The following is a 27866-nucleotide window of genomic DNA, read 5'->3' as shown; positions in this document are numbered from 1 at the left end:
CTCTCATCTCCGAAATCACCTGTTTTTACGGAGAAGGTGTAGTATAGCCAGAGAGAAACGTTGGCAATGGTCAAGAAGGTGACCAGTTCCTTGCCCGGTTTCTTTTTCCTCAGCTCCGGGGCATTGGCACACCGCCTTAAAGTATCGATGATCCAGGGCGTCTGAATAAGGATCTGAAGCAGCTGCATGAAAATGATGAACCCATTCAAAATGGACTGGTTCTCGAAGGCCGGGATCATACTGAACAGCGACTCGGAGAAGAATGCCGGGATGGCGATGAATAGCAGAACGTCGTCCATGCGGGAAATCGGATGCGGGTTGATGTCCAGTTTGGCCGTTTGGAAGTAGGCAATGATGACAGCGAGGGTCATGATCGACAACACCGACAGCTCGAAGATAGAATCTAGTAGGATTCCGGTGTCCCGATACTCACTGTTGAGATGAAAAATATTTAAAAGTCAGAATTATTAATATTCTGCCAGGAAAAATTCTTTGTTTTCAGCTCTGAAAAATGTCTGAGATTAGAAAAACTGAAATCTCGTGGTGCAGTGAACCCTCTCAACTTTGACAAGCTGATGTAGGGTGGAACGATCAAAAAGTGCAACGTAGAGTTAATCTAATATTTGAGTATTGGAAAAAAAAGAGATCCCTATTTTTTCCCCATTATCCGGTACAACTGTGATCGATGTTTACTCTTGGGCTCGAACTCATGGACATCGGCTCAGGAAGCAACTTACTTGCCAGCTGAGCTATATCACAAGCCCCTCAAGAAAAAAAATAAGTTTTTAAAGTGCCCAAGCCAAAGTTTGAAAGGTAACCACTATCACTGTGATAAATATTATCTATACTACCTACTTTTCTCAAAACATATAAAACTCCGGGAAATTTGTAATGGATCAGGAAAAAGGACACTCTTGACTACGATGCTCCATTTAAGCGTAGACCTAACACCACCTGAACTTTGTTTCAATACCAACTATTCTTCAATTAAGGCGTGAATCTTAAATTGGGGTATAACTTAGAACTTATATTGAACATATCAAGAAAGTATCACCTTAATGGGTTAAATTCCTATAAAAAAGAAAAAAAAATTGAACATCGGTACCTAGATTCAGGATTAGAATAGCCAGAATCAATCAGAATTAGAAACAGTGAACGTCTAAGCAGGAGTTCCACAAGGATCGATACTTGACTCGGTATTGTGGAACTTCGTCTACGACGAACTGCTCAGACTGCGTCTCCCCATGGAAGTTTGACTTGTGGAATTCGCCGACAACGTGGTTCTCCTGGCATCGGGCCCATCAACAGAGGGAGTCCAACTAATCCCCACAGTAGCGATCGGACAAGTGGAAAGTTGGATGCGCTCTAAGAGCTTACGCCTGGCTCACCACAAGACCGAGATGGTGCTGATCACAAACTTGATATCAGCACAAACAGGGACGATTGCAGCTGGATCGTGCGCAATCAAGTGCAAGCGTGCGATTAAGTAATTGGCAATGGCGACGGCAGCCCTCTCGCGGGCTATATCGAACAACTTAGCGATCCACTGCAGTCTTGGAGAGCGTGAACTCGTCCATTCTGCGATATGGAACGACAGCCTTGAGGAGGCAGTGTAATCCGCAGAAATCATGAACCTGCAGGTTATCAGCGGATAACGAACAGTGTCCTCGGTAGCAGCTGGGCATGCCGATCTCGGTTTTATAAAAGGAAGATATCTTCTGCTACCAGTACAGGCACATGCCCAATGTGCGGAAACATGCCAGAGACGCCCCAATGTCCAACTGGTAGCACCAGTGGGACAGCTCGAAACGCGGCTGGAGGACCCATCGTTTGATCCCTAACGTCGGATTTTGGATGGATCTGAAACATAGAGAGGTGGATTTCTGCATGACGCAGTTCTTGACAGATCACGGATGCTCCATGCAGTTCAACCATCAGGCTTCGCCATCCTGCCCAACCTGCGGTGACATAGTGCAGAAAACAGAGCACGTAGTGTTCTACTGTCCGAGGTTCGAAGGGGAAGCATCTGCGTAGAGTTTGTCCGATCCTAGCGGTAAGATAAGACTGTACCTACTGCGTATGCCGAGCTACTTGGTACGTCACGTACGTGAGTAGGATATCTCCACCGTTATCGTCGCGGAGTATCCGAGTAGAATGCGCCCTTTGCGCCGGAGGCTGCTGGGTTGAGACTATACCTTCTGCGCAGTCGAACTCATAGGGAGTTGTGTATTCACGCCGCGGAATACTCTCGGATAGAGAGAACTTCACGTCGTCAGCGGGTGACTCACTAGAGTTGGTGTAGGATGACGTCTTTGCCGGGAATAATTCGAAAAGTTTCGAAAAGACCCGGAAGTGTGCTGTGACAGACGCGTGTCCAGGATAAGCTGCTCTCGACGGGCAAAGAGGAGAGGGCCTCGAGCCAAATCAAGCCGAGCCAAGACCTCAAGTCGTAAGAGGAGAGGTTCTAAGTTTTGAATCGTAACTAGAAGGAACTGATGGAGTTCTGAATTGAAACCAAGTATGCCGATGAGTGCAGAAGCGTGGACTTGGTCTCCCATCACGGGTACAGCCTTCGTTTCAGGTCCAGACGGGGATTATGGCCAGAGGCCCCATGTGGACTTAATGACGTAGAGGCACATAGTACCTAGAGTTGACTTGAACTGCTGACTCCTGACGTACGTCACCGAAACTGAGTTACGATCCACTGCCCCAACGGCGGGTGTTCCACAGGGTTCCATACTAAGACTTGTTTTTTGGAATGTCATGTATAATCAGATTTTAACACTGAAACTACCAGCAGGCACGCAAATAGTTAGATTCGCTGACGATATCGTGCTCATGATCATCGCCGAAATAATTGAAGTGGTAGAAGACCTTGGAACGGTGTCCGCAGAAATGGTTGGTATCTGGATCGAGGGAGGTAAGCTCGAGATAGCTCACCATAAAACCGAAGCGTTATTCGTGATCAAGAAAACAGTTATGCCACACATGGAAATTACTGTCGGAGGACACACGACAGCTTCGAAACAGCAGGTGAAATACCTCGGAGTAAAGGTCGACAATTGCTTGAGTTTTCGTGCGCATGTCAAATACTGTTGTAAAAGTGCATCGAAAGGCATCGATTTATTGGCCTGGATGATGTCGAACTGCCATCGTTTTACTTGGTGAAAATACAAGGAACAACTGACTTTATTGCTATCTTTTTCTCTTTTTACATGGTGTGTGTCATACAAAGGTGTGGCCTTAAAGGCCGTCAAATAGAGAGGTAATAAACTACGTAATACTACAACATCTTCCCTTCCCTAGCATTTAACTGATTACTCGAAATCAAGAAGATAGTCTTTGAATTTTATCGGGACTTTAATATCTCTCTTCGGACGTCGTGGAGTTTCGGCTAACGGCCGATGTATGTTTGCAGTTTCCATTCTACTGTCCATCGTGTTGTCATTCTTCTCCGGTGTTGCAGTATCTGCAGCTTGATCATTCAGACTGACAGATGATGTGTGATCGGGTACCAGGGCCTGCTCGTTGGTGAACGTTGTTGGCAAACTTGGATGGTTTTGAACAGATGAGGGCGTAATCGGCTCTTTACGAGGCTTCAGATGTTTGCGATCACGTCTATTAGGATATATTGACAGTTTTACACGAACACCACCTTAGCAGGAGGCCTCAGCCCTAACCTCAAACCATGGGAGAACAGAATCAATTTTTGAGAAGGGTGAACGATAAACGCGATTTTGCGGTACTAATATCGACAAATTCGCCCTGTGGAAAAGCGACACACAGATGCTCGTGTTTTGATTTTTTGGGTGGTCAGGGCTGCCAAGTGCATTGATATTTGGAAAATGATTATATTTTAAATTGAATTTTTATTGAAAAACGTTTTCATGAGTACTGAGAATTTGCAACTTTCCCCTAGGTTTCTATTAGAATATGAAATTAAACGCAACATTTATCTGAACTGAATAACAACTGTCTGTATCGCACACTTAAACGTTGTAGCGAATTATGTGAAAATGTTATAAATAATCAGAGCATACAGGCTATTATTTTCATAGTCAACATCAACGTGGCTTTTATTAATTTACTTTTTTTTTGTAACAGTGAACGATTTTGCATTCGTTTAGAAGTTGGAAACAACTCTTTTTACTTTACCGAGCAGTACATGAAAATATATTTCAGATGTTTAAAATTCACCTTGAAAATTCATTAGCGGAAGATGGCTTATATTCATCAATTTTATTAGAGACGCCCCGTAATGAATTCAAACGATTAGCTGTTGATTGTTAAAAATTTAATCAATTCAGAAATATTATAATTAGTTTAAAAAAAAATACTGATTTTAGTAGCGCGCCTAGCATCACTGGTGAGGCCGTCAGCTCATCAAAGTTTGAGGTTATGGCTGAGGCCAATTTTTCGCCAATACTGGCGCCCGTATATACCCTTATAGCTTGACCCTCGAACATCTACTACAAAGGAGCGCTCGTTTTGACGTTGGTGTATTGCCGCTGGGGTCCAGTGCTTAGAAGATTCTGGATTAAGTTGAACATAGACCGGTGATCCAACTTCCAAATCCGTCAGCTCTCTCGTTTTTTTTTATCATACTGTTGCTTGGCTTTTTTTCTATTAGTCTCGATTGCCTCAGCAACATTTTGCACAACTTTCGGTGTTAAATTCACGGTGCTTTTATGGAAGATGTTTAAAAGAAAAAATACAGTAACTCTAATTTTTTCAGAAATGAAAAATTTAGCCTTTTCTGAATCATTTTCAGGCAAAATTAAAATATTTGGTCGGTGAGTCCTCATACGTTTTGTTTTTTTTGAAGATTTGTAGTCCATATTTAGAAATTATTACCTGTAAATTTATTCCAATGCAATGGAATAGTGACTTTTTTCATGGAAAACTTATTTTTTTATTTTTACTGAAGTATTTTGTCATTCTGAAACAATAAAAAATTTCAACGCCTGGAAAGATAAGTGATTTGGACTTCCTGAAAAACTTATTTTTATATGAACATTTTATTTTAAATTTTATTATTTGGAATATCCTTGTTATTATTGGTGTTATCCAAATGTAATATGAATTTATATTTATATGTGTGTATCTTGGAGAACTAATTCTGGTTAAAAAAAAATGTTATGATACATGAATAATAACAGTCCAACACCATTTGATGGTGAATAAATTTTTTATTAATCATTTGAACTTCACTTTTGCTTAAGAATTGAAGTACTGCTGATATTTTCATATTCATGATCAACAAAACGATGAAAAACGATTTTATTTTCTAGAGAAATTTCTATTTTATCGACGGTTTTGGACCTGATTTATGTGTTTTATTTTTTTTTTGTTTTTATGAATTTCTATGGTTTATTCAAATCAATGATTTCTATACTTTTTGCCATAATTGGTATACAATTGTAGAAGTTATGAATGTTTTACTGTAACATAAATGCTTCATTATTGTATTATTTAATAATAAAAAGACCTTCAGTGTACAGTAGAATAATTAAAATAAGTAAGGGATGAACAAAATATGATGAATCCGACGCGCTGCAGGCTAGTTTGCTATCGACAATCTGCAATTCACTTTTGCCAACAATACTGATAATTTTTGTACATGTAAGATCGACAAAAACATTGAAATGCATTTTTTTAGAAAAATTCCAAATTTATCACAGTTTTAGACTAGATTCATCCATTAAATGAATTTATATCCAAAAAACTGTAAAATTTTATTTAAAACAATGAATTTAAGAGATGATTTAAATAATATAGTGGGTTGGAAATCGTGGAAGCTAAGATTATTTAATCTAAACAGTAAAAATAAAATGGAAGAATCACAGAGTGCAGTGGGGTACAAAACTTGGGCTAGAAAATAATAAAAATAAAAAGGTTAAAGCAAACTCCAGGCTTATAATGATAATTGTATCAAAAGACAGAAACAAGCAAAATTTAAGCTAGATTGAACTGTTGTAGCGATTTGCATTGAGTCTGAAGTACGATTGAAATTTTGAGACATTTAACTCAGGAGAAGTATAAAAACGGATTTCTCATCAAAGATGTCTTTTAACGTATCGTTAACTTTCCAAAATTCATTATCGTAATAATTTTTTCAAAGCTTAAATTAAGGCAAACGTTTCTACTCCTGAGCGCATTACGATAAGGGTTATCATAAAAAAGTTATAGCGGTACCTAGTGTTTAATAATTTTCTTATTCATTGAGCTTTTTTTTCAATAAAATTTCCTCCAGTGTTGCCACAATCAAAAAATCTAAAAATTATGGATTCAAATGGATTCATATTATTTTAGATAATTCTAATAATTTCAGATAATTTGACTCTCTCAGACTACTAACAGGATTTGCCAGCCAATTTTTAATTTTTTTTTTTAGGATACGAAGATACTTTTTAAGCATTTTTTATGTTAAACAGCTCTGTAACTAGTTTAAAAAAATTTGAAAATTTTTCAAAGTTTTTAATGACATTGTTGAGTTTAATTTAAAGGTATTAAAAGTTAAAACTAAGAAAATTAATTCCTCTAAAATTATAAAACACTAAAAATATATTTATTTTTTAAAGATTTCAAATAGAAAATTTTCAAAAAAATATTTTGTATGGGGAGTCACCGACAAAATATTTTAATTTTCGGTGAAAATTAACCGGAAGAAGCTCTACTTTCTACCCATGCAAAAATTAGCGTTACTGTATTTTTTTTTCTTTAAGTCCTTCTACGAAACACACCGTGAATTGCTAGCTGATGTTGGTAGGCACCTTTTGTGTTTCTAGAAAACAACCTCTGCACTGGACTCGACCCGATCTTATTGGGGATATTCCGCCAATGAAGGAGTGTGTTCCAGAAATCCGTTCCAGAAGATTTGGCTTTTTTTAAAAGATGCTTAGCGATTTTGACAGCGGCCTCCGCCTTTCCGTTTGCCTGCTGATGGTTTGGAGCCGATGTCGTGTGCTTAAAGTCCCATTCTTTAGTGAAAGCTACCCACTCTCGACTGTAGAAATTCGTACCATTGTCAGACAGTACGACCTGAGGACGACCATGGCAAGCAAAATTAGATTTACAGGCAGTTATAGTCGATCCCGGAGTTGAATCTTTTAAAAGGTCGACCTCAAAAAAGTCGGAATAGTGATCGACGGTCACAAGGAGTTTTCGTTTTTGTCCTTGATAATCAGCGAAAAAACATCGAGGGATATAAGTTGAAACGGATGTACTGGTATTGGATGAGTTTGCATTGGAGGAGCTACTTGAGATGAGGCAAACTTGGCACAGATAGAACACGCTGCAACTGAATCTCGGATTTGTGCACTCATGCCAGGCCAAAACAAGTTAGCACGAGCTAACTTCAATGTCGCTTCCACTCCATTATGACTAACATGCGCATTCGAAACTATTCGCTTCCTCAAAGCGTGTGGTACAAGTATGCGGTCATTTCTATACACCAATCCTTCCTGAGTAGCCAATTCATGTTTGTACTTGAAGTACACTTTGACGCCTTCCGGTAAACTGGTCACAGCTGCTGGCCAACCACAATTTATGTACGAGATGATCTGCTGCATCGTGTTATCTTTTTTGGTCTTCTCAACAACTTCATTCAAACAGTCCTCAGACATTTTCAAGCAAGATGCTAGTTGTAGGTTATGTAATTCACTGAACACTTGATATACGGTAAACTTTTTGTAATCATCTTCTTCTAAAGAAACAGGTAATGGTGCACGAGACAAGGCGTCCGCGACCACATTGTCTTTACCCGTAACATACTCAATGTTCAACTGATATCGCTGGAGATTCAACAACATTCGTTGTAATCTGCGAGGGGCTGAAATTAACGGCTTTCTAAATACGTTAACTAATGGTTTGTGGTCTGTTTTCACAGTAACTTTTCGATTACCGACTACTAACTTGTCGAACCGAACACACGCAAAAAGTATTGCCAGAAGTTCTTTTTCAATTTGGGCATAATTTTTTCGGTTGTCGTGAGTGTTCTAGAAGCGTATCCTACCACACCATTGCGCTGAAAAACCGCTACGCCCAAACCATAACAACTAGCATCGCATTCTATCACTAGAGGTTGAGACTGATCATAGTAGCACAACGTCTTTACATCAGACACCATAAACTTTAATCGATTGAATTCTTCTTCGTGTGCTGAGGATCAATTCCACTCTTCTTTTTCCGAGATCAATCTTCTTAACATCGTAATGTTGGCACTTAGATTCGGCAAAAATCTTCCCAGGTAGGTCACCAATCCAACGAATCGGTGTAATTCTTTTTTATTTGTAGGCACTGGATAGTTTTTTTTTATAGTAGACACTTTTGAATCATCCGGTCTGAGACCGCTATCACTCAATATATTACCGTAAAACTTCACAGATCGTTCACACACTTTTAATTTTTCACGATTCAATTTAACATCACTTTTCTCGAGGCGCTCCAACAGGTTCCGCAGATTCCGATTGTGATCGACAAGTGCTTGCTCCATAGATTCTCCACATCCATATACCAAAATGTCGTCAACCAGGTAATCCACTCCCTTCAGGCCTTGAAGAACCTCGTGTAGCGTATTTTGGAAGATCTCCGGAGCTGGGGATATTCCAAATGGGAGCCGCTTCCATCGGTACCTGCCAAAAGGTGTCCAAAAGGTAGTCAGGCGACTGCTCTTTTCATCCAGGACGACGTGCCAAAAACCTTTTCGAGCATCTACCATTGTGAATATTTTGGCTCTACCAAGTTCTGGGAGGATTTCATCTATGGTCGGGAATTGCAAGTTTGGTCTTTTCAGAGCTTGATTGAGATGAACTGGATCGAGACATATGCGAATCGAGCTGGTTTTATCTTTTTCACGTTTCACGAGAACCACATTGCTCACCCATTCCGTGTGCGCAAACTCTTTAATCACAATCCCATCTCTTTCGAAACGCTAAAGGGATGCTTCTTGGAGGTTGGAAACATGGTTGTACAGACTGATCAACCTCCAACGACACTTCACCGGCAAAACGACCATATCCTTCAAAAACGCTTTTGTACTGATCGACTATCTTCATAGCTTCCAAACGATGAATATTCAGCAAACTCGTGGAATCAGTAGCTGTTACAAAAAACACTGAGTTACAAAACTTCACATAACCCAAAGTCTTGCTGGCGTTCGCTGACAACAGTGGAATATGGTCTACCTCAACCACTTGGAAAACTTATTTATATCTTTTTCCATTTCGTCTGCAGCTAATTTTCGTTTCGCCCAATACTGGAATCGAATTTCCACCGAAACTAAATAGACGAAGCTTTGACGGGGTGATTTTGGTTTCTGGTGATCCAACAATGTTGTTCAGCCAATTCTTCCCAATGATACTTGTATTTGCTCCGGTGTCTAATTCACATTTGATCGTTTTCCAATAGCCGGTGACGTTAACTTCTAAATCTGTCAAAACTTGCCCTCCGGAAGCGGAGTTGTCTTAAATTTTCCTAATTTCTGCTTCATCTTCCCTATTTTCTGTTTCTTTTTCACTTTCCGTGGCTGACTCAGCATAAAAATAATCACTATTCGGTTCTTCTTTAAGCACTTTAACTCGACGCTTCTTCTTATGGATCTTTCCTTCCGATTTACAAACACGCTCGTAGTGGTTTTTTCCACCACAAGCAGTGCACTTCTTGCCGATCGCTGGACAAGCTCCTTTTTTAAATTCGTGGCGGTCGCCACAAAATTTGCACTTCATTAACTTGGCAGACGTTTTAAGCTTGTTGACCTCAGCTTGTTGTGAGCGCGCTTCTCCGAGTTCCTGGTTGCGGCACATAGCTACTGCGTCCGCTTCAGTGATGTCTGGTTTTGTTAGCATTTTTTGTCGGAGGTGGGGCCACTTGTTAGATGTAGCTAGTTTGAACACGACTAATTCATCACGGAGATCTCCGAGTTTGGCCAGCCGGCTCAGATGTTTTAAACGAAGTAGGAAGTCCTCGGTACATTCTAATGGGTGTTGTTGGGCTTCTAAAAAATCCAACCTGTCGATGTTTTTGTTGTGTTCAACCACTACCTTCGCTTTGATTGCTGCCACCGCGAGTTCGAGGTTATGTCTCTCCTCTTGAGTAAGCTCAAAGTTGCTGTACTTTTTAAGAGCAGCTTCTCCAATGACAGACATTATTTAACAAACTAACTTTTCTTTCTTCGTCTTGCTGGGGTCATCTATCCACTTCGATACTCTTGGCATAGTTCTGCCAATTTGACATGAAAAAGTCAAAATTTCGTTCCATGTCTCCTTCCACAGATAACGGTGGGGGCAATGGAACAAATCCTGGAGATTATTCGCCTGCTGCTGCAGCTTTAGCGCCAGTATTCATCCGTTGCATTTGTTCAATGAGCGAACGGAACATCGCTGTCTGGCTTTCAAAAAACTCCTGCATCTCCATCGTGTGATAATAATCACAACACGGGAACTCTTCCGGAATAATAAACGACCGAAGTAAAACTTTTCTTAAAACGTTTATTTGGAACCGGTACTTCCCGAATCAAAACTTCCGCGATTTCCAAAATGACGCCGGAAAAAACAAATGAAGCTCACGCAGCTTCTGACACCATGTTTTACTTGGTGAAAATACAAGGAACAACTGACTTTATTGATATCTTTTTCTCTGTTTACATGGTGTGTGTCATACAAAGGTGTGGTCATAAAGGCCGTCAAATAGAGAGGTAATAAACTACGTAATACTACAACAGCCATGGTTCAAAAAGTAACAAGAGACGTCTCCTTTTGAGCGTAGCACTATGGAAACTACGATACAGATGAGCGGCCTGGAGCTCCGCCGAAGAGGTAGAACGCAACAGAACCAAATTACGGAGCACACATCGGCTGATAGCCATGCGAGTTTCCTGTGCGTACAGGACCATATCAGCAGATGCAACTTTTGTCATCGCGGGCATGATTCCCATTGACATAACTCTGGCGGAGAATATGGAGTACTACGAAACAAGAGCTGTTAGAGGAGTGCGCAGGAGCAATAGGACCCATCGTTCAACGCAAGATGGCTAATCCAAATCGGAAGTATGGAAAGGTCAACTTCTACCTGACGAGGTTCCTTTAGAGTTTTGGGTGCTTAAATATACCATCATCGGTTTATGCTTATCAGCTCGCCTTACTGCCTGGAATGCGTAGGTACGGAAGAATCAGCAGAACATGCTATCTTTTTCTGTCCCAGGTTCATTACAAGACGTCAATAACTTCAAAATACTTACGGGGTCTTCTGTAGCAGTCTAAAGTTGGCGGAAGAGGAAAAGAAGAAATAGAAAAACGAGAAGGAGAAAAGAAAAGGAAAAGGATGAGATGTATAGGTGCATGAGCACAGCCTACTCCTTGATGTAGTATCATAGGGTGAAATCAAAAGAGAACATCCTAGGTGATTTTAGTGGGACGAACTCACTCACGGCAGCACACACCCGACTATTATGCTTGGAAGGCAAATTTCCATCTTGCAGAAAAAAAGTATCTAGAGTCGGCAAACTGCACCCATAGACCGAATGGACCCAGTTTAGCATACGGGGGAGATGCGGTGGCTCGCCGTACCTTGAAATGAAATCCGTTAAAAGGATTTACAACTTGGGTGATCGACTCGTAAAAAAAGGTAGTATGGAATGAAGAGTAGCCAGAAAACACATCTGACTTGATCAAGCACTCGTCCACGAGTGCGTTCAGAATCCGTGAACAAGGTCTAGGTCCATAAATAGGTCTAGGTCCATAAATTATGTAATGCTCCTAAGGGGACTGGGAATCTGAGCTCGTACTTTCGGACCCCAACGCTGCAGCAGAAACGTTTCCTCACATCATCAATTACATCAATTACATTGATCGTCACGTTCCGAAACATTTGATTACTGGATACTTTAGAGCTCCAAGGATTACGATAGAATAACGCCAGATGAACTTTGAAATGCAAAGCCTTTCGCAATTTTAATAGGAACAAATCACAAAGAACTGAAGACCACTACCGAATACTCAATTCAGCGTTATAAAAAAGCCAGCTCTCGATGCTACTAGAACTATTTGACACGACTGCAACGAAACTTCAAGAAAAATCCTAAATCATTTTGGAAACATGTCAAGAATCAACGAAGAGAATCGGGATTACCAACTCGCATGTTCTTGGACGACGAGGTGGCAAATTCGGATGCAGACATATGTAATCTGCTTGCCAAAAATTTTCTAGTGTTTTCACTCCTGGATCTATTTCTGCCGATCAAGTAACTAACGCTGCACGGAACGTCCCTTCCCTGAACTCATCTCTAAACAACATTGCTATAGAGGAGGAAACCATTTTGAAGGCGACTGCTAAGATGAAAAGCTCTCGAGTACGAACTTATTAACTTTTACATCTTTTGTGCAAGACATTTTTACAGCGGGCAACCAAACTGATGCAATCTATACCGACCTGTCCGCTGCCTTCGACAAGGTCAATCATGAAATTGCTATTGCAAAACTCGCCTGCCTTCGACAAGGTCAATCATGAAATTGCTATTGCAAAACTCGGATCTGTGATTCCTTATAAGATTAGTTTCGGAGTTACCTTACCGGAAGAAAGCTAACCGTTAAATCTGCTGACAGACAGTTCCCTGCTACATCCAAAGTTCCGCAAGGGGGCCACCTTGGGCCGATTGTTTTTCTTATTTATTTCAATGACGCTCTCCTATTGGTTTATGGACCAAAACTCGCCTACGCCGATGATTTGAAATTGTTTAACGCAATCAAAGGTCCAGAAGACACTGATCCCTGCAAAGACAATTCAACATTTTTGCTGCCTGATGCAACAACAACTGCCTGGCATCGAACCGCAGTAAATGTTCCATCATAACATTTTCGCGCGAAGGCATCCCATCCTGGCCGATTATTTCCTTTCGGACCATTTAATAGCTCGTGTGGACCACATAAAAGATTGAGGTGTGGTACTTGATCAAAAACTTGACTTCAAGATCCATACTAACTACATAGTTGATAAAGCTTCCCGATGTTTGGGCTTTATATTCCGTGTGTCGAAGGATTATAAATATGTACGTGAACTGCCTGAAAAGCCTCTACTGCTTCATTCTGGAGTACGCATCGGCTGTTTGGAGCCCCTTTTATCTGAATGGCGCTGATCGGATCGAAGCTTTACAACGACGGTTTATGCGATATGCTCTACGCCATTTGAACTGGTCTGACCCGTTCCACCTTCCAAGCTACGAGAACCGCTGCAACCTCATTAGCCTAGACACGCTACAAGCCCGCCGAGCAACCACACGGGCCTTGCTTATCTCCGATATCCTTGCCTCGAGAATTGACTATCCTTCGCTTTTGGAATGGCTAGTGAAGTAGACAATGTGCAACTCGAGACCCCATACACCCAACCTTCGGGTAGTGGTCATATCACCTCTTGGCTGCAACTCCGATTCTCTACCTCCCCGTGGTACTAGCTGGGGTGCGAGCAACCTTAGCGGAGATCGGGTACCCAACCCCGGTGAATGCTTTGGTCGCATACAGAATGAGTTAGGGGGCTTCGTACGCGTCTGTTCTCCATGTTAGGGGCGGCGTGCGGAGTGCAACAACGTCCTGGTGGTGTTCGGGACCCAAAACAGCAACATCACGACGGTCCTCCTGCGAGATAGTGGGGTTAGCTGCGGGCCTTGCGAGCCTGTGACTACTAAAAAACATAAGCAACGAATAACGAACAACAAATTTCGGATGGAAATCGGCAAAGACCCACGCGACGAAAAGGGACTAGCGATTGAAAACTTGGAACATGGAACTGCCGATCTCTAAATTTTGTGGGCAGTACCCACGTGCTCTCCAACGAATTGAAGAGCCGCAAATTCGACATCGTAGCGCTGCAGGAGGTATGCTGGAAGGGCTCCACGGTACGAACGTATCCAGATGGTCGCGCCATCTACCAGAGCTGCGGCAACACACACGAGCTTGGAACAGCTTTTATAGTGATGGGAAAGATGCAAAAGCGCGTGATCGGGTGGTGGCCGATCAACTCACGAATGTGCCGGTTGAGAATCAAGGGCCGGTTCTTCAACATCAGCATCATCAACGTGCACAGCCCTCACCTCGGAAGTACCGGTGACGACAAAGACGAATTCTACGCGCAGCTGGAGCGTGAATACGACCGTTGCCCAAAACATGATATCAAGATCGTCATCGGGGATTTCAATGCTCAGGTCGGCCAGGAGGAGGAATTCAAACCGACAATTGGAAGGTTCAGCGCGCACCAGCTGACCAACGAAAACGGCCTCAGACTCATTGATTTCGCCGCCTCCAAACGAATGGCCGTACGTAGTACCTTTTTTCAGCACCGCCTCCCACACAAGTACACCTGGAGATCACCGTACCAAACTCAATCACAGATCGACCACGTTTTGATCGACAGCCGGCACTTCTCGGACATCATCGACGTCAGATCCTGTCGGGGCGCCAACATCGAGTCGGACCATTATCTGGTGATGGTGAAGATGCGCCCAAAACTCTCCGTAGTGAACAACACGCGAAACCGGCGCCCGCCTCGGTTAAATATCGCGCGACTGAAGCAACCTGAGGTCGCGGCAGACTACGCGCAATCGGTCGAAGCAGCGCTGCCGGCAGAGGGCGAGCTTGACGAAGCCCCTCTCGAGGACTGTTGGGATACCATCAAAACAGCCATCAACAGTGCTGCGGAGAACGTCATCGGTTATGTGGAGCGATCTCGACGGAACGACTGGTTCGACGAGGAGTGTAGGAGGGTGATGGACGAAGAGAATGCCGCGCGGGCGGCAGTAGTGCAAAGAGGCACCCGTCGAAATGTGGAAAATCACCGACAGCGGAAGAGGCAGCGAGTCCGACTTTTCCAGGAGAAAAAGCGCCGCCTGGAGGAGGAGGAGCTCGAGGAGCTGGAGCAGCTGCATCGTTCCCAAGAAACACGAAAGTTCTATCAGAAACTCAACGCATCCCGCAAAGGCTTCGTGCCGCAAGCCGAAATGTGCCGGGATAAGGACGGGGGTATCCTGACGGACAATCGTGAGGTGATCAAAAGGTGGAAGCAGCACTTCGATGAACACCTGAACGGCGCACATGCAGGAGATCAAGACGGTGGGGGAAGGTACATCGCCGGCGTAGCCAACGACGAAGAGGAGCCACTCCCAACGATGAGTGAAGTTAAGGAAGCCATTCGCCAGCTGAATAGAAACAAGTCGGCTGGGAAGGATGGCATCGCAGCTGAACTCATCAAAATGGGCCCGGACAGGTTGGCCGATTGCCTACACCGGTTGATAGTCCGGATCTGGAACATAGAACAGCTACCGGAGGAGTGGAAGGAGGGGGTAATATGCCCCATCTACAAGAAGGGCGACAAATTGGACTGTGAGAACTACCGAGCGATCACTGTCCTCAATGCCGCCTACAAAGTGTTGTCCCGAATCCTACTCCGCCGCCTAACGCCACAAGCAAACAGATTCGTGGGAAGTCATCAGGCCGGCTTCATGGAGGGACGGTCTACGACCGACCAGATATTCACATTACGGCAAATCCTCCAAAAATGCCGTGAACACCAAGTCCCTACGCATCATCTATTCATCGACTTCAAAGCCGCATACGACACGATCGACCGTAACGAGCTATGGAAAATCATGGACGAGAACGGCTTTTCCGGGAAGCTAATCAGACTGATCAAGGCGACGATGGATGGAACGCAGTGCTGTGTGCGGATTTCGGGTGAATTGTCGAGTTCATTCGAATCGCGCAGGGGGCTTCGACAAGGTGATGGTCTATCCTGCATGATGTTCAACGTGGCGCTAGAAGGTGTTATTCGACGAGCGGTGGGCGAAATGCGGGGCACGATTTTCAACAGATCCAGTCAACTTATTTGCTTTGCCGATGACATTGATATAGTCGGCAGATCATCTGCGGCGGTGGAGGAGATCTACCGCAAACTGAAACGCGAAGCAGGAAGGATTGGGTTGATGATTAATACGTCCAAGACGAAGTACATGCTGGCCTGCGGATCCAAGACCGACCGTACCCGCTTGTCCAGTAATAACAAGGTCATGATCGACGGCGACGAGCTGGAGATAGTCGAAGACTTTGTCTATCTCGGCTCACTGGTGACCGCAGACAATAACACCAGCCGTGAGATCCGGAGGCGAATTATCAGCGGAAGTCGTGCCTACTATGGACTCCACAAGCAACTGCGGTCGAGAAGACTTTGCCCTCGTACGAAGTGTAACCTGTATATGACGCTTATTAGACCGGTTGTTCTCTACGGGCACGAGACATGGATATTGCTCGAGGAGGACCTGCGTACACTCGGAGTATTCGAGCGACGAGTGTTAAGAACCATCTTTGGCGGCGTACAGGAGAACGGAGTGTGGAGGCGAAGGATGAACCACGAGCTCGCGCGACTCTACGGCGAACCCAGTATCCAGAAGGTGGTGAAAGCTGGCCGGATACGCTGGGCAGGACATGTTGCGAGAATGCCGGACGACTGTCCTGCAAAACAGGTGTTCGCTACGAATCCGATAGGAACAAGACGAGCGGGGGCGCAACGAGCGAGGTGGTTAGACCAAGTGGAGCGTGATCTGGCGAACGTGGGGTGCCCGAGAAATTGGAGAACGTTTGCTATGAACCGAGTGAATTTTAGGAATTATGTTCGTCAAGTTATGTCGTGAGACGGAATACTATGTAAATAATAAATAAATAAAATAAATCGCTTTTGGAATCAGTTAATCTAAGTGTTCGACCCCAAGCACAACGAAACCGGAATCTTCAGCTCTACACTCCTCTTCGTCAGAACAACTATGGCGCTAAAAGAGCACTGATCGGCGTTATCTGGACGTTCATCCGATTTCCTGAACACTATGATTTCGATACATCGAGGGATTAATTCAGAAGAAATTTTAATTACGTTTAGAACAGTGTAGTTTGTGTAGTCTTTTTATATTAAATTTCAATTGACTCGTTTATTTATACAATTAATCATTGGGATCAACATGTGATGAGCGTGGGAGAGCGTTACGAATTGTAGCATAGAGTAAAGAGGAGATGTATGCTAACGAATTAAATTTTAATCGTAGTTATTTTGATGTCATGAAATATTGCAGGGTTATGATAAGTGAGCCTTTTCTATATTTTAACGACTTTTAGTTTTTTTTTCATTGGGAATGAGTCTATCAAAAGAGGTTAGATTGACAGAAAGGTTAAAACAATTAAAATACTTTTAATTTGAAAAAATGTCTAATAAATGACAGACTTCACTGTACAGGATTTGAACTCGTAATCTCCGGCTTTCTAGGCCAACGCCCTACCGGCTTGCTACAGGAGCCTATAGCATACTCACTTATTACTTTTTTTCTCGTGGCAGCAATCGATGTATGTGCATAAACGTGAAAAGATAAAGCCAAACATTTTGATTTTGGAGTTTATCTATAAAACAAATGGTGTCGTATTCATGAACAAACTAGAGCATTGAGCCCTTACAGTTAACCAAATGATCTTAAATTTGGCATGAGGCCTTTTGAGAGATAAAAGAAAGTTTCAGCCCTCAAGGTTTTGATTCGGGAGCACACTTCTTTTTTAACCACCCTAATGACGAAAATGAGCAATCGAAAAAATCAATCAAAGACGTTATAGCACTGACCATACTGACTAGACTCTCGATTTCGTTTGTTGGATAATTTTTCCAACAGTACGCAATATCGATTCCAGAGTGCGCATTGATCGATTTGAAGAAATGCTATCCCAGTTAGAAAGTGCCACCCAACTTTCGAAAAAACAGGCAATTCAGACGATAAAATCGGGCTAAACAAGTACATTTTTCCTACAGGGCATTTGTATCGGAAAAATGCTAGGTTCGCCACCTACCGTCGGTATTGCGAACCTGCTAAATTTGACGAAAAAAATTAGCCAGAAAATGATCAAATTTTTGTTCTAAGTGTCCTGTCAGTATGATCAGTGGCTATAGGGTGTTCCGTTATGTTGAAGCATGCTTTTGATACAACGATACAGTTGATTTCTGCTGGGTATTGTTGTTTACAGTTCAACTAACAACTCTGTGTTTCGTGAGTTCCAGTTTTTATAACCTTCGTGAAAATGAGAAGCATTTCCCAGGAAAATCGAAATCAAGTGGCACAAGCGGTGTACTATCCCCAATGTTTTGCTGAGTCAATTTGCGAAAATGGAAGAAGTAAACATTGGAGCGGTCGGAAATTCTACTCGAAGATATAGAGAAGAAAGTAGTTTCGTGAACAAAAAAATCTGAGCAGAAACCGGGTCTGGTGGACAAAACTTTGGACCGGAAAGTCATGCGTGCTTATGCCAGTAGAAAAGCTGCCTCAGTTCAGAATGTGGCCAAAGAACGCAAATCCCCTCTTAGCACTATCCATCGTACCAAGGTAAGATTGGGTGTAAATACATATAATAAGCAGAAGAAGCCGAAGCCTAGTCAAAAACAAAGAAATAAGGTACACCGGGGTAAGTGTAGACGGTTTTTCATTTAGTTCAACTTTAAAAAATCATCAAAAAATCAGCAGAGGAGCAATTTTGATAAAATTACGTTCAATGTGATGCAGAACATGTTGTTTACAAACGCAGAAGAGCTGAGCTCGATAGAAGCAAAGCGGAAAAAGTTATCACGTAAATTGTTTTGGACTGCTGGTGTCTTCACTTACCCCGCTTTATGAAGTAAGTGTGGACGGTAGATTTTCCTTCTGATTGCTCAGGAAATTAAAAAAAAAATGTGTTTTCTTGGTTGAATACGTTACTTTATTGCTCGAACCGTAAAAATTTTGAAAAAAAAATCATGATACTATTAGTAAGGCATCTTTCAATAATAATTGTGTGTAATTTATGTTGCAACACACGAGATCCGATTTTATCAAAAAAAAAAAAAAAAAAAAAAAACAGAACAAACAAGTACTTTACCCAACTTATCATAAACTCTTTTTTCTTCATTTTTAACCGTTGTTTCTTTTCCTAACTGGTTGTTGGGAATGCAAGGATTGTTTCAATGTACAGTTTTTCATCGAGAGCCAGCTAGTTTACGAGAAATTTGCAATTGAAAAAGATGCACATCAACTCGACATCGTAGTTGAAAATAGAAAATTCCAAAAAGTCGCTGTAAACATCCGTATGTATGTATGAATCGTATCTTTTTCACAGTTATGGGATAGATTACAAGTAAATTGAACATTCTGCATTAAAATTTTGAAAAAATAGTGCACAGTATTGTTTCAATAGCCATCGTCCACACTTACCCCGGTGTACCTTACCTAGTTAAAGTACTGAAAGCTTCCAAAGGAATCCAATTAAACAAAAACTTAAGTAAATACTCACTCATCTCTAGCAGCAATGTGAAACAAGATGATCACCACGATAGTCGCCACAATCAGTATCATCCCAAGGAAAAGCCCCCGGCTGGAAGCATGACAATCACCGTACACAACCATCTTCGACTTTCCTTGTATCTCGTGATCCTCATCCTGATGATGCTCGGAACAAACACTTCCCTCGTCTTCGTGGTGACTGTGATGATGATGCTCGTGTCCTCCGTGTCCTTTGGCCGAAAGTTTCTTCGGGCAGCGATTGATGTTGGCGTAGATCATGTACAGAAGGCCAACGATCAAAATGTTGAACTCGATCACGAATGGGTACAGATAAGGTGAGAAGGTGAACAGGATTGCGTTGAGCTCATTGGGTCCGGGACAGATCATCATCGCTAGTCCGAGTTGTGGGTCGGCGTTTTCCGGATCAACTTTGTCATCTTTGTAGGATTGTTTGATGCGTATGGCCACGAGTGTCTCACGCACGATCGTGTAAACCCAAAAAGCTAGGGCTGTTCCGATGGCATGCATGATTCCGAAACGAGCTAGCCCTCGGTAATGGTTGATCACGACGTTCGAGTATTTCCAAAAGAAGAACACCAGGAAAAGACAGTAGAATAGGAAAAGTACTTCGAGAGCAATGGTGGTGTTTGAAGCACAGGCCGCCCATTTGGCATCGGTACTGTTCATGAGAATTCCTTGGTAGGACAGGAGAAGCACCGAATGGATGAGGAGTCCGAAACAGAACCAGGTGGCTCCCAGTTTGAGATATATGAACTCTCCATGGCGTCCACTGACGAAACAATAGTTGTGAGGAACCGGGGCCATTTTGGGGAGTTCCCAATCGTGGGGGACATTTTTCTGAGGAGCATTAGGATTCAGTGCCAATGGTCCGTTGTTGAACTGAGTTGCAGTTTTGTTCATCATCTCTTCGTACGCTTGCTGCCTCCGTTCTAGCTCTTCGAGAGCTGCATGAGTCTTCTTAACGTGCATTCGAATGTCTACGTACAGAAATACGAAGTACACTATTCCAACCGATACCATGTACAGCCCAAAGACTTCCGCCAACGGGTACCTCGCATTATCTTCAACAGCATCCGTTACGAATGCGATAATACCGAAAACAATTAGGAACAACGTGTAGCTGATCGCAGTCACTACGGCGAAGTACCTTCGGGTAAACTTGGACTTTTCTTCCGGTGTCGAAGGTGGAGGTATCAGGTGATCAGTGGCTGCCGATGACCCATGGGACCTCTGAGAGAAGCCTCCGACCGATGGCTGATAGGAAACGGCACGCTGAATAACCGGTGGGGGTTTGCCGCCTGTCGAGATAGTCGAAACCGGTCGCTTCCGGAATGATACCGGTGCAATATGGTTTGGATCAAAGGTATCATCCTCGGGTGTTTCCTTATCCACTAGTTCAGCCGCACCAGCTGATGGAATAATCTGAAAGAAACAAACAAACCAAAAACATTTTAATTTTTCAATCCTTATCTACACAGGTTCGTCATCGTAGCGAATCTCGTGACCGGTTGCCTCTTCTAATGACGTTTTCCGAATTACGCATGTCCTACCAAAATCCAGCCGCTTTTTTTGGCTTGGCTTTACTTTATCTATCTAATCCCGCCCAACGACAACGACGATGACAGTACTTGACAGTCTGGCGAGCAGACACGCTTCTTATAGATAAAACTCGATATTTCAATTTCTTCAATTTCCCCGTTTTTCAAAAGCACCGACATTAGCCCAGGTCTGTTTGCTAATTGAAAGTTATGGCGATATCGTGGGGGGGGGGGGGTACCTGGGGACAAGAGGCGTACTTTGGATTGAAAACTAGATGCTCATGAAGTTAAATTTTATTTAATAAGCAACTGCTAAAACCAACGATCAACCAAAATGTAAGTAATGAGATTAAACTTCATCAATTCAATCTATACATGCCTGTGCAAAATTTCAGCTCAAATGCGCTTGATTTAGAAGTGCTCAAAAGGGTTTTAAAGGTTTGCAATTTTAAATCCTCAAAAGTCACCGAAAAAAACCAAATCGATGTTAAAAAATAACAAGACAAGAACATTTCTTGAGATCGTTGAAATTGTTTCCACCTACACCAATACAAAAAGGTTGCAATAATCCAATGCCTATTTAGCAAATATCTGTGCTAAAATGCGCTGAAAAGTGTACTGTACCAAGGATGATGATGATTGGAAAGCACTACCGGCATAAAGACTCGAGCTCCCAAGGAAAATGATGCATAACCACTACATTAAACCGAGACATGAAAATCATATTATGGGATTTTCATCCTATTGCATTGGATAACTCGGCCTGCCTATCCCAGTGTTACCCAGTGCACCATCTGAGTCAGTTAGCAAACGAAAGTTTATTGTCATTGTCCCTCTGCCACCGCCGATTAGCAAAAATCGCACTGCATTGGTCGGTCGGTGTTTATTTTCATCCTTCTTTGTTTTTGATGGGAAAGGGTTGAGAATGGGAGGGGAGTTCGGTGGGAAACGGAAACTAGAAAATACACGCTCCTTTTTTTAAACTCAAAATTAAGAAGTTTTGGTTCAAAACAGCACTTCAGTGGCAGCCCTCAACTTTGAGTTTGACTGGGCAATCGCAAAACTAAGTTTTGCTAGGCATACGGCAGCCGAACTGAAATTTATCCTTTTTATTCGAGGGTTGCTTATTTTCAGAGAATTAACACGTTCGTCGCCACGGCACCCATATTCGGGTGACGGGTGTATTTCCTGGGGGGCCCCGTCACATCAAAAAGCAGGTGACGCTCTCTTACTCAAGTTAGCCGCTCAGTTCATTTGTTTATTTATTTGTTTATTTATTTGTATAAAAAATCAACGGATCATATGTTGATCCAATTGATAACTTAATCCTAAATAACTCATCAGAATTAAAATCCACTCGACACAGTTCTGGACACGTCTAATATTTTCCTTCGGAACACATTTCTCGAAACGTCAAAGTCGAAATGCACAGAAAAACGATTAAAAGTTTTTAAGATTCCGACAAAAGCGCTGTTGGCCCCATAGTTGTTCAGACGAATGGGGACGTAGAGCTGCAAATGCTGGTTTCTTAATCCTCGGGGTCGTACACTGAGAGGGACAGCCTCCAGCAGCGTGGGTGAGTCTATTCTCGATGTCAGCAGGTCAGCCACAACCAGAGCTCGAGTTGCGTTCCTACGAACTTGAAGCGTGTCCAAGTCTATAAGGCGGCAACGATTTTCGTAACTTGGCAGACGAAACGGATCGTACCAAAACTACCAGAACATAGATTTTACTATGTCTAAACAGCAGCTAAAAAGTGCTTTTTACGGCGACAGGCACTTAAGAACCTAATATTGTAGTATTTAAAGTAATATTAAGATTGTACTACTAGTTTTAAGAATATATATGTAGCCTACGATGTTTGGTGAAATAAATAAATAAATTCAAGTGACGTACACGTTGCAAATCTGGGAACTCTCCCTCTTTTCTTTCTCGCTCCCAGAATTTCTTTGGGCCCGGCTAGTAAAACTACCAAAATGAGCGTGGCGACGAACGTGTTAAAGGATGGTTAAAATTTTTTATACCCGGATGTTGCTATTCCGGTACATTGCATTGCAATTACAGAGCGGTTGAAAGTTTTGACACTTCCGTCAAAAGAAAACATCCGGAAGTTTCCGGACATTCCAAGCCGCTCACCATATGATGACAAAGACGGACAGAATTTTACGCATGACACGGCGGACATTTCATTATGAAGTTCCTTTATAGTCTTCCGGTAATTGTTCCGGAACGACAAAATTTTGCGTCGTGTTGGTTGGTTGCTGTTTCGGGTCGAAGTGAACTCGCTAAGTGTTTTCAGTCCAACAAAAAGAGTTCAATTTTTAGTTCATAAGGTTGAACTCAGCTAGATCCCTCGCCGAAGGAAAAAAAGGGATCAATTTTGATTTCGCAATTCGAACTCCGTTTTGAACCATCGCAAGGAGGAAAAAGAGGACTTAACTTTAAGTCGAACTACATAGAATCGAACTACGTTTTGAACCTCGGTCGTACTTAATTTTGAGTTAAAATAAAGTAGCGTGTATTTTCTATTGTCGGCCGGTTCACATACACACGCACAACTCATCTTGGCTGTTGTTTTTAATGCATTCGTTGGCAGAATGCTGTTTTTCTAATGCCGGTTTACAAATAAGCACAGCGCTCGGTACATCATTCAACGATTATATTGGAGTAGAGCCTGATTTGTAGATGTGTCAAGACACTTTATAAATATCTCTTAAGAAAACATTCGGGACACTTTATGTAGCGATAGGCAGCTGATATCGCTTTGGGAAAAAATAGAATATTTTGAAATAAAACAGACATTCGATGAATCTGAATTTCCCAAACAATTTAGAACACTAAAGAAACCTAATGAAAACTAAATTGGAAAATGTTGGATCATTCTCAGATCCAAAAGTCATTCGATCAATTTCGTTTTGTAAAATATTCGAGAAATTAAAAGCACTTGATAGATGCCGCTTTGGGAAAAGTTTGGGACATTATTATATCCAAAATGTAATAGATGAACATCACATTGGAAAAAAAATTGTGTTCTGGATCGAACAAGCCTTGTTTAGCCACGCAAGCATACAAAAGGGCATCGCCATGCTGCTAACATTAACGGTCAGTGTTGTACACCAATTGTAGTCAAAATAATTGTTCAGAAGTCCATGGGGACTATTTTGTGTAGGAATAAATGAAATTTAGAATTAAGTCGTTTTACAGTTCACTAGTGGTTGTAATGATTTAAGAACGTGTGCGGTTTGTATTTACTCAAAGGAAGGTCTGATGCTATCGATCCATGCAAAAAACAGGGAGTCCAAAATCGTCATTCTTCGATAGAATTTGCCGATCAAAACGAACTCTCCACCCCCCTCTCGCCAAAAATTTTTGTTGGTATATTTCTCAACAATTTTGTTATTTTGTTTTATTACGTCGTATGGAATATCTTAAGAATTCTCACAATACTGCTGCAAAAGTTATCAGAACAAGTTTGAAATTTGTAATTCACATATCAAATATGTGTTGTCCAGGCTACAAATATTCTGAATGGAAAGAAGTTGTGACTAGTTTATGTCAGTTTTTGTATTCTTTTTGTAATAAAACTCTTTGTTTACATTTTGTTTCGCAAGACGTAATGAAAGCTCACGCGAGATATATATTTTTAGCTTCTGCCAAAAGCGATAAAACCTAAACAAATTGGATAATATTCAAAACCTTATTCGTACAGTAAAGTAAATATTATCCCGATATTTAACTTATTTTGTAGGCATTGCGATTCGCAGCGATGTTTTTAACGACTTGAACTTGAGCTATCATATTTAATGCGATTTCATGTTTGTCTCTGTGCGTTTGTTCCAGCAGTGATGGCGCATTATAATTGATATTTTCAAGGCGGAAAAAATAAGTATTCGATATAAAAAATTCAAAAAAAAAAACAGTATAAATATATTTTATCTCGAAGCTTTTCAAACAAAGTTTATTTACCTAAAAATGTAGAAAAAAATTCATTTGGTTTTTAAACTTTATGGAATTATTGTCGAATATGGTAATTAATAAGAAATTTCATTTGTATATCTCATTCAATATGTTCAAAGGACGATCGAAACTCCGTCGTAAAACTCCTCTTCAAATAACTGAAAATTATTTTTCTACGTGCAAGGTGTAAAACATGCTGAAACGCCACAAACAATGTCAAGTTTTTTTAACCAACTTATCTTTAGATCCATATATATTGAGCTTTTCCTTTGTGTCCAAAGATTTTTTTAACAGTTAACTCATCAATATGTTTATACAGTTTTCAATCTGCTGTTTTCTTAACAGTTTTGTAATCAAAATAAATTTTTCTTGAAAATCTGTCCCTAGGAAAGATTTGGGAAACTGTAGAATGGATTCAACTATGTATATATATTTTTAAATCTTTTTTTCTGATAAGAAGCATTAGCAACTGTTAATTAACCTCGCTTCAATTATATATCAGGATTAATCCAAGTCTGAATAGCGATTTGACATTGGCGTTGTATCGCTATTTTAATGCATGATATTATCATATTCTAAACAATATTTTGTTCAAGTATTTTACTGGTACTTAGTTTTTTATACTGAATACAATTTATCACGTGCATGCAATTATATTGGATCCTAAGTTTAAATAAACAACTTCAAGATAAGGTCTATTTAGGTCTAAAACTGCTATAATTTCTATTCTACCATGTTATTTGATGATCAAGATTCGATCTCAAGACAGTTGGCATAGAAGAGACAGTCAAGACAGTTATTCACTATGATAAGACTTGCTGGCTTATAGTTTTTGGTATATTTGCAGAGCTATTTTTCTGTCTGTTTTTGATTTTTTTGAAAATCGGTATTGAATCGGTTTGTTATGCTAAAAACTGGTATTCGGTACATACCGATTCTTGGTCGATAATTTCGTCAAAAATCGGTATAAACACCGGAAAATCGGTATGTGTGGCATCACTGGTTCCGGGAAAAGAGCAATGGAGAGAGAATTCAATGTAGGTCAAAATAGTATAATTTTCCGCTCCGAGCACTGGATTTCTCATTTTAACTCGAATTTGCTCACTTTTTCGCACAATTGGATACAATTTAACATTGAGATCTTCTATGGGGGAGTCAAGCTACAACTGTTCATTCTGAATACTTCATACTGTGATTTTGGACTTTGAGGATTATATGCAACTGTGTGTGATGCAAAAGAGGGATGTCAAATTTGTTCTGGCCTTAATTCAAGTCATTAAATCTGCAGCTCTAAATTTCTGGGCCTTCAGGGTCAAATTTTCCCACTGTGAAGGTTTTGGATATGTGCGTCTAGTTTGTAATAAATTTACATCAATTATCAGATATCAAATAATCCTTTTGATTAAAAAAGTCATCAAAGTCTCAGAAGCCTCGCGGTCTTCTAAAATTGCTGATTCAGTGCCAAATCAGCTTTTAAATGCTTGGCACTTAAGAAAAATGTGAATTTTGTTTCTTTGTGTTACCTTAATATTAGATAATGTTCGGGACTGTACAAAATGCACTAGTTTTTTTAAAATGACAATTAAAGAAATTCTGAAATAAATTTACAATTTTTTTACCCAAAAACATTTATCGATTTATTTTGCTGACTGAAATCTTTACAAAATGAACTAGTTTTAAAATTTTTAATAGAAGAAATTCTTAAATAAATTTAGAAATTATTTTTACTCAAAAACATTCATCGATTTATATTGTTGATTTTTCGATTCAAGAGGATTTGGAAAATTTGTGGACCACTGTCAGTGAAATAGCATATTGACAAAAGGTTCTTGTATATTACAACTGGTACCCCAAAATACATCTGCGTACCCCCGATGGTCAAGACGATGATGAAGGCATCAGAGAGAAGAGCGTACACGATCGACACCGAGAGATGGGCAACAACATTGCGAGAGATGGTCACCGAGCGATGGGATACGAGAGACGGGCAGCGAGAGAACCAACACCAGGCATTACCACCACAGCAGCAACCGATGGCAACAACAATACCACCCCCTACCCCCAAGAAACCACCCCAATAACACCCTAATCCGACGGCGATCGGATCTATCCGGCCTGCTCAATAGTTCAATTTGAGCTGGCCCTTCAGTACTTATGGGAAGGCGCCAAGCAACCAACCAATCGATGTTCGAACCCCAATTTTATATTGTTTAGTATAGTAAAATATAAGGATGTAATTAAGTCGAATAAATGTCTACGTTATTAATGTCGCGTTTTATGTAAAAGTGTGTCGAATTATTGTGCGTCCGGAACGTCCAGTTTAGGATTTAGTAGGCAGTTGAGAACAACTCCGTGGCCTACTTCATCCGAGTCCATCCTACAACGGATTCAACCCCAAGGAACCAAGGCATAACCCACACCCAACATCGGTCACCCAGGCAAGACGTCCGACACCATACAGTCCACTCCAATCACCGGATATCGAAGCAAGGTACTTACCCAACAGTTCTAAAGCAGCTACTTTTGAAAATTGGTCAAAGAATTGAGTTTCGTATTTTGACAATCTTAAATTGCAAAAATAAGTTCAATAACGTCAACTTTTCAGGTGTGGCTTAAACAATTTAAAGTTAATTGATTAAAAGTACGGTTTTTGCACTATTTTTTTACATTTGTTGGGCTAATGATCTTAACAAAGTTTAAAAAAAAATCTTTATGTGGAACGTATCCCGATCAGAAGGGAAAAACAAAATTATATCAAAATGAGATATTTTGATACTGATTTTTTTCTATCTGAATGAGTTATAATTCAGTACTCGTAGGATGTTAAAATAACTCAAATTATATAAAAAAATCTATACGATCATAGCTAAATTATATTAGTTTTTTATATGCTCCTATCAAGATTATATCTGGTTCAGATAGCATAGTTTGATATTAGGCAGAACAAATCCTATCAAAATTATAACTTATCAAGATATGAATGCTTCGAGAAAAATTTCTAGTGGGATGTCAGTATTTGCTAAAATCAT

At 41.1% G+C, this 27866-nt stretch overlaps 1 protein-coding gene across 1 annotated transcript in view; it reads right to left on the bottom strand.

Annotated features, from left to right (window-relative positions):
* The window catches only part of LOC129740183 (proton channel OtopLc-like), a 49578-nt gene that overhangs the window by 598 nt on the left and 21114 nt on the right, over positions 1-27866 (bottom strand). Inside the window, exons 2-3 of the mRNA XM_055731799.1 lie at positions 19332-20764; positions 1-432 (exon numbers count right to left, since the gene is read on the bottom strand). Coding sequence (XP_055587774.1) covers positions 1-432; positions 19332-20764 — 1865 coding nt within the window. The remainder of the gene's footprint in view (positions 433-19331; positions 20765-27866) is intronic.

This window comes from Uranotaenia lowii, chromosome 1 (assembly GCF_029784155.1).
Source record: "Uranotaenia lowii strain MFRU-FL chromosome 1, ASM2978415v1, whole genome shotgun sequence".
Taxonomy (NCBI): domain Eukaryota; kingdom Metazoa; phylum Arthropoda; class Insecta; order Diptera; family Culicidae; genus Uranotaenia; species Uranotaenia lowii.
The sequence above is the reverse complement of the archived record's forward strand: the minus strand, read 5'-3'. Positions and strand labels throughout refer to the sequence as shown.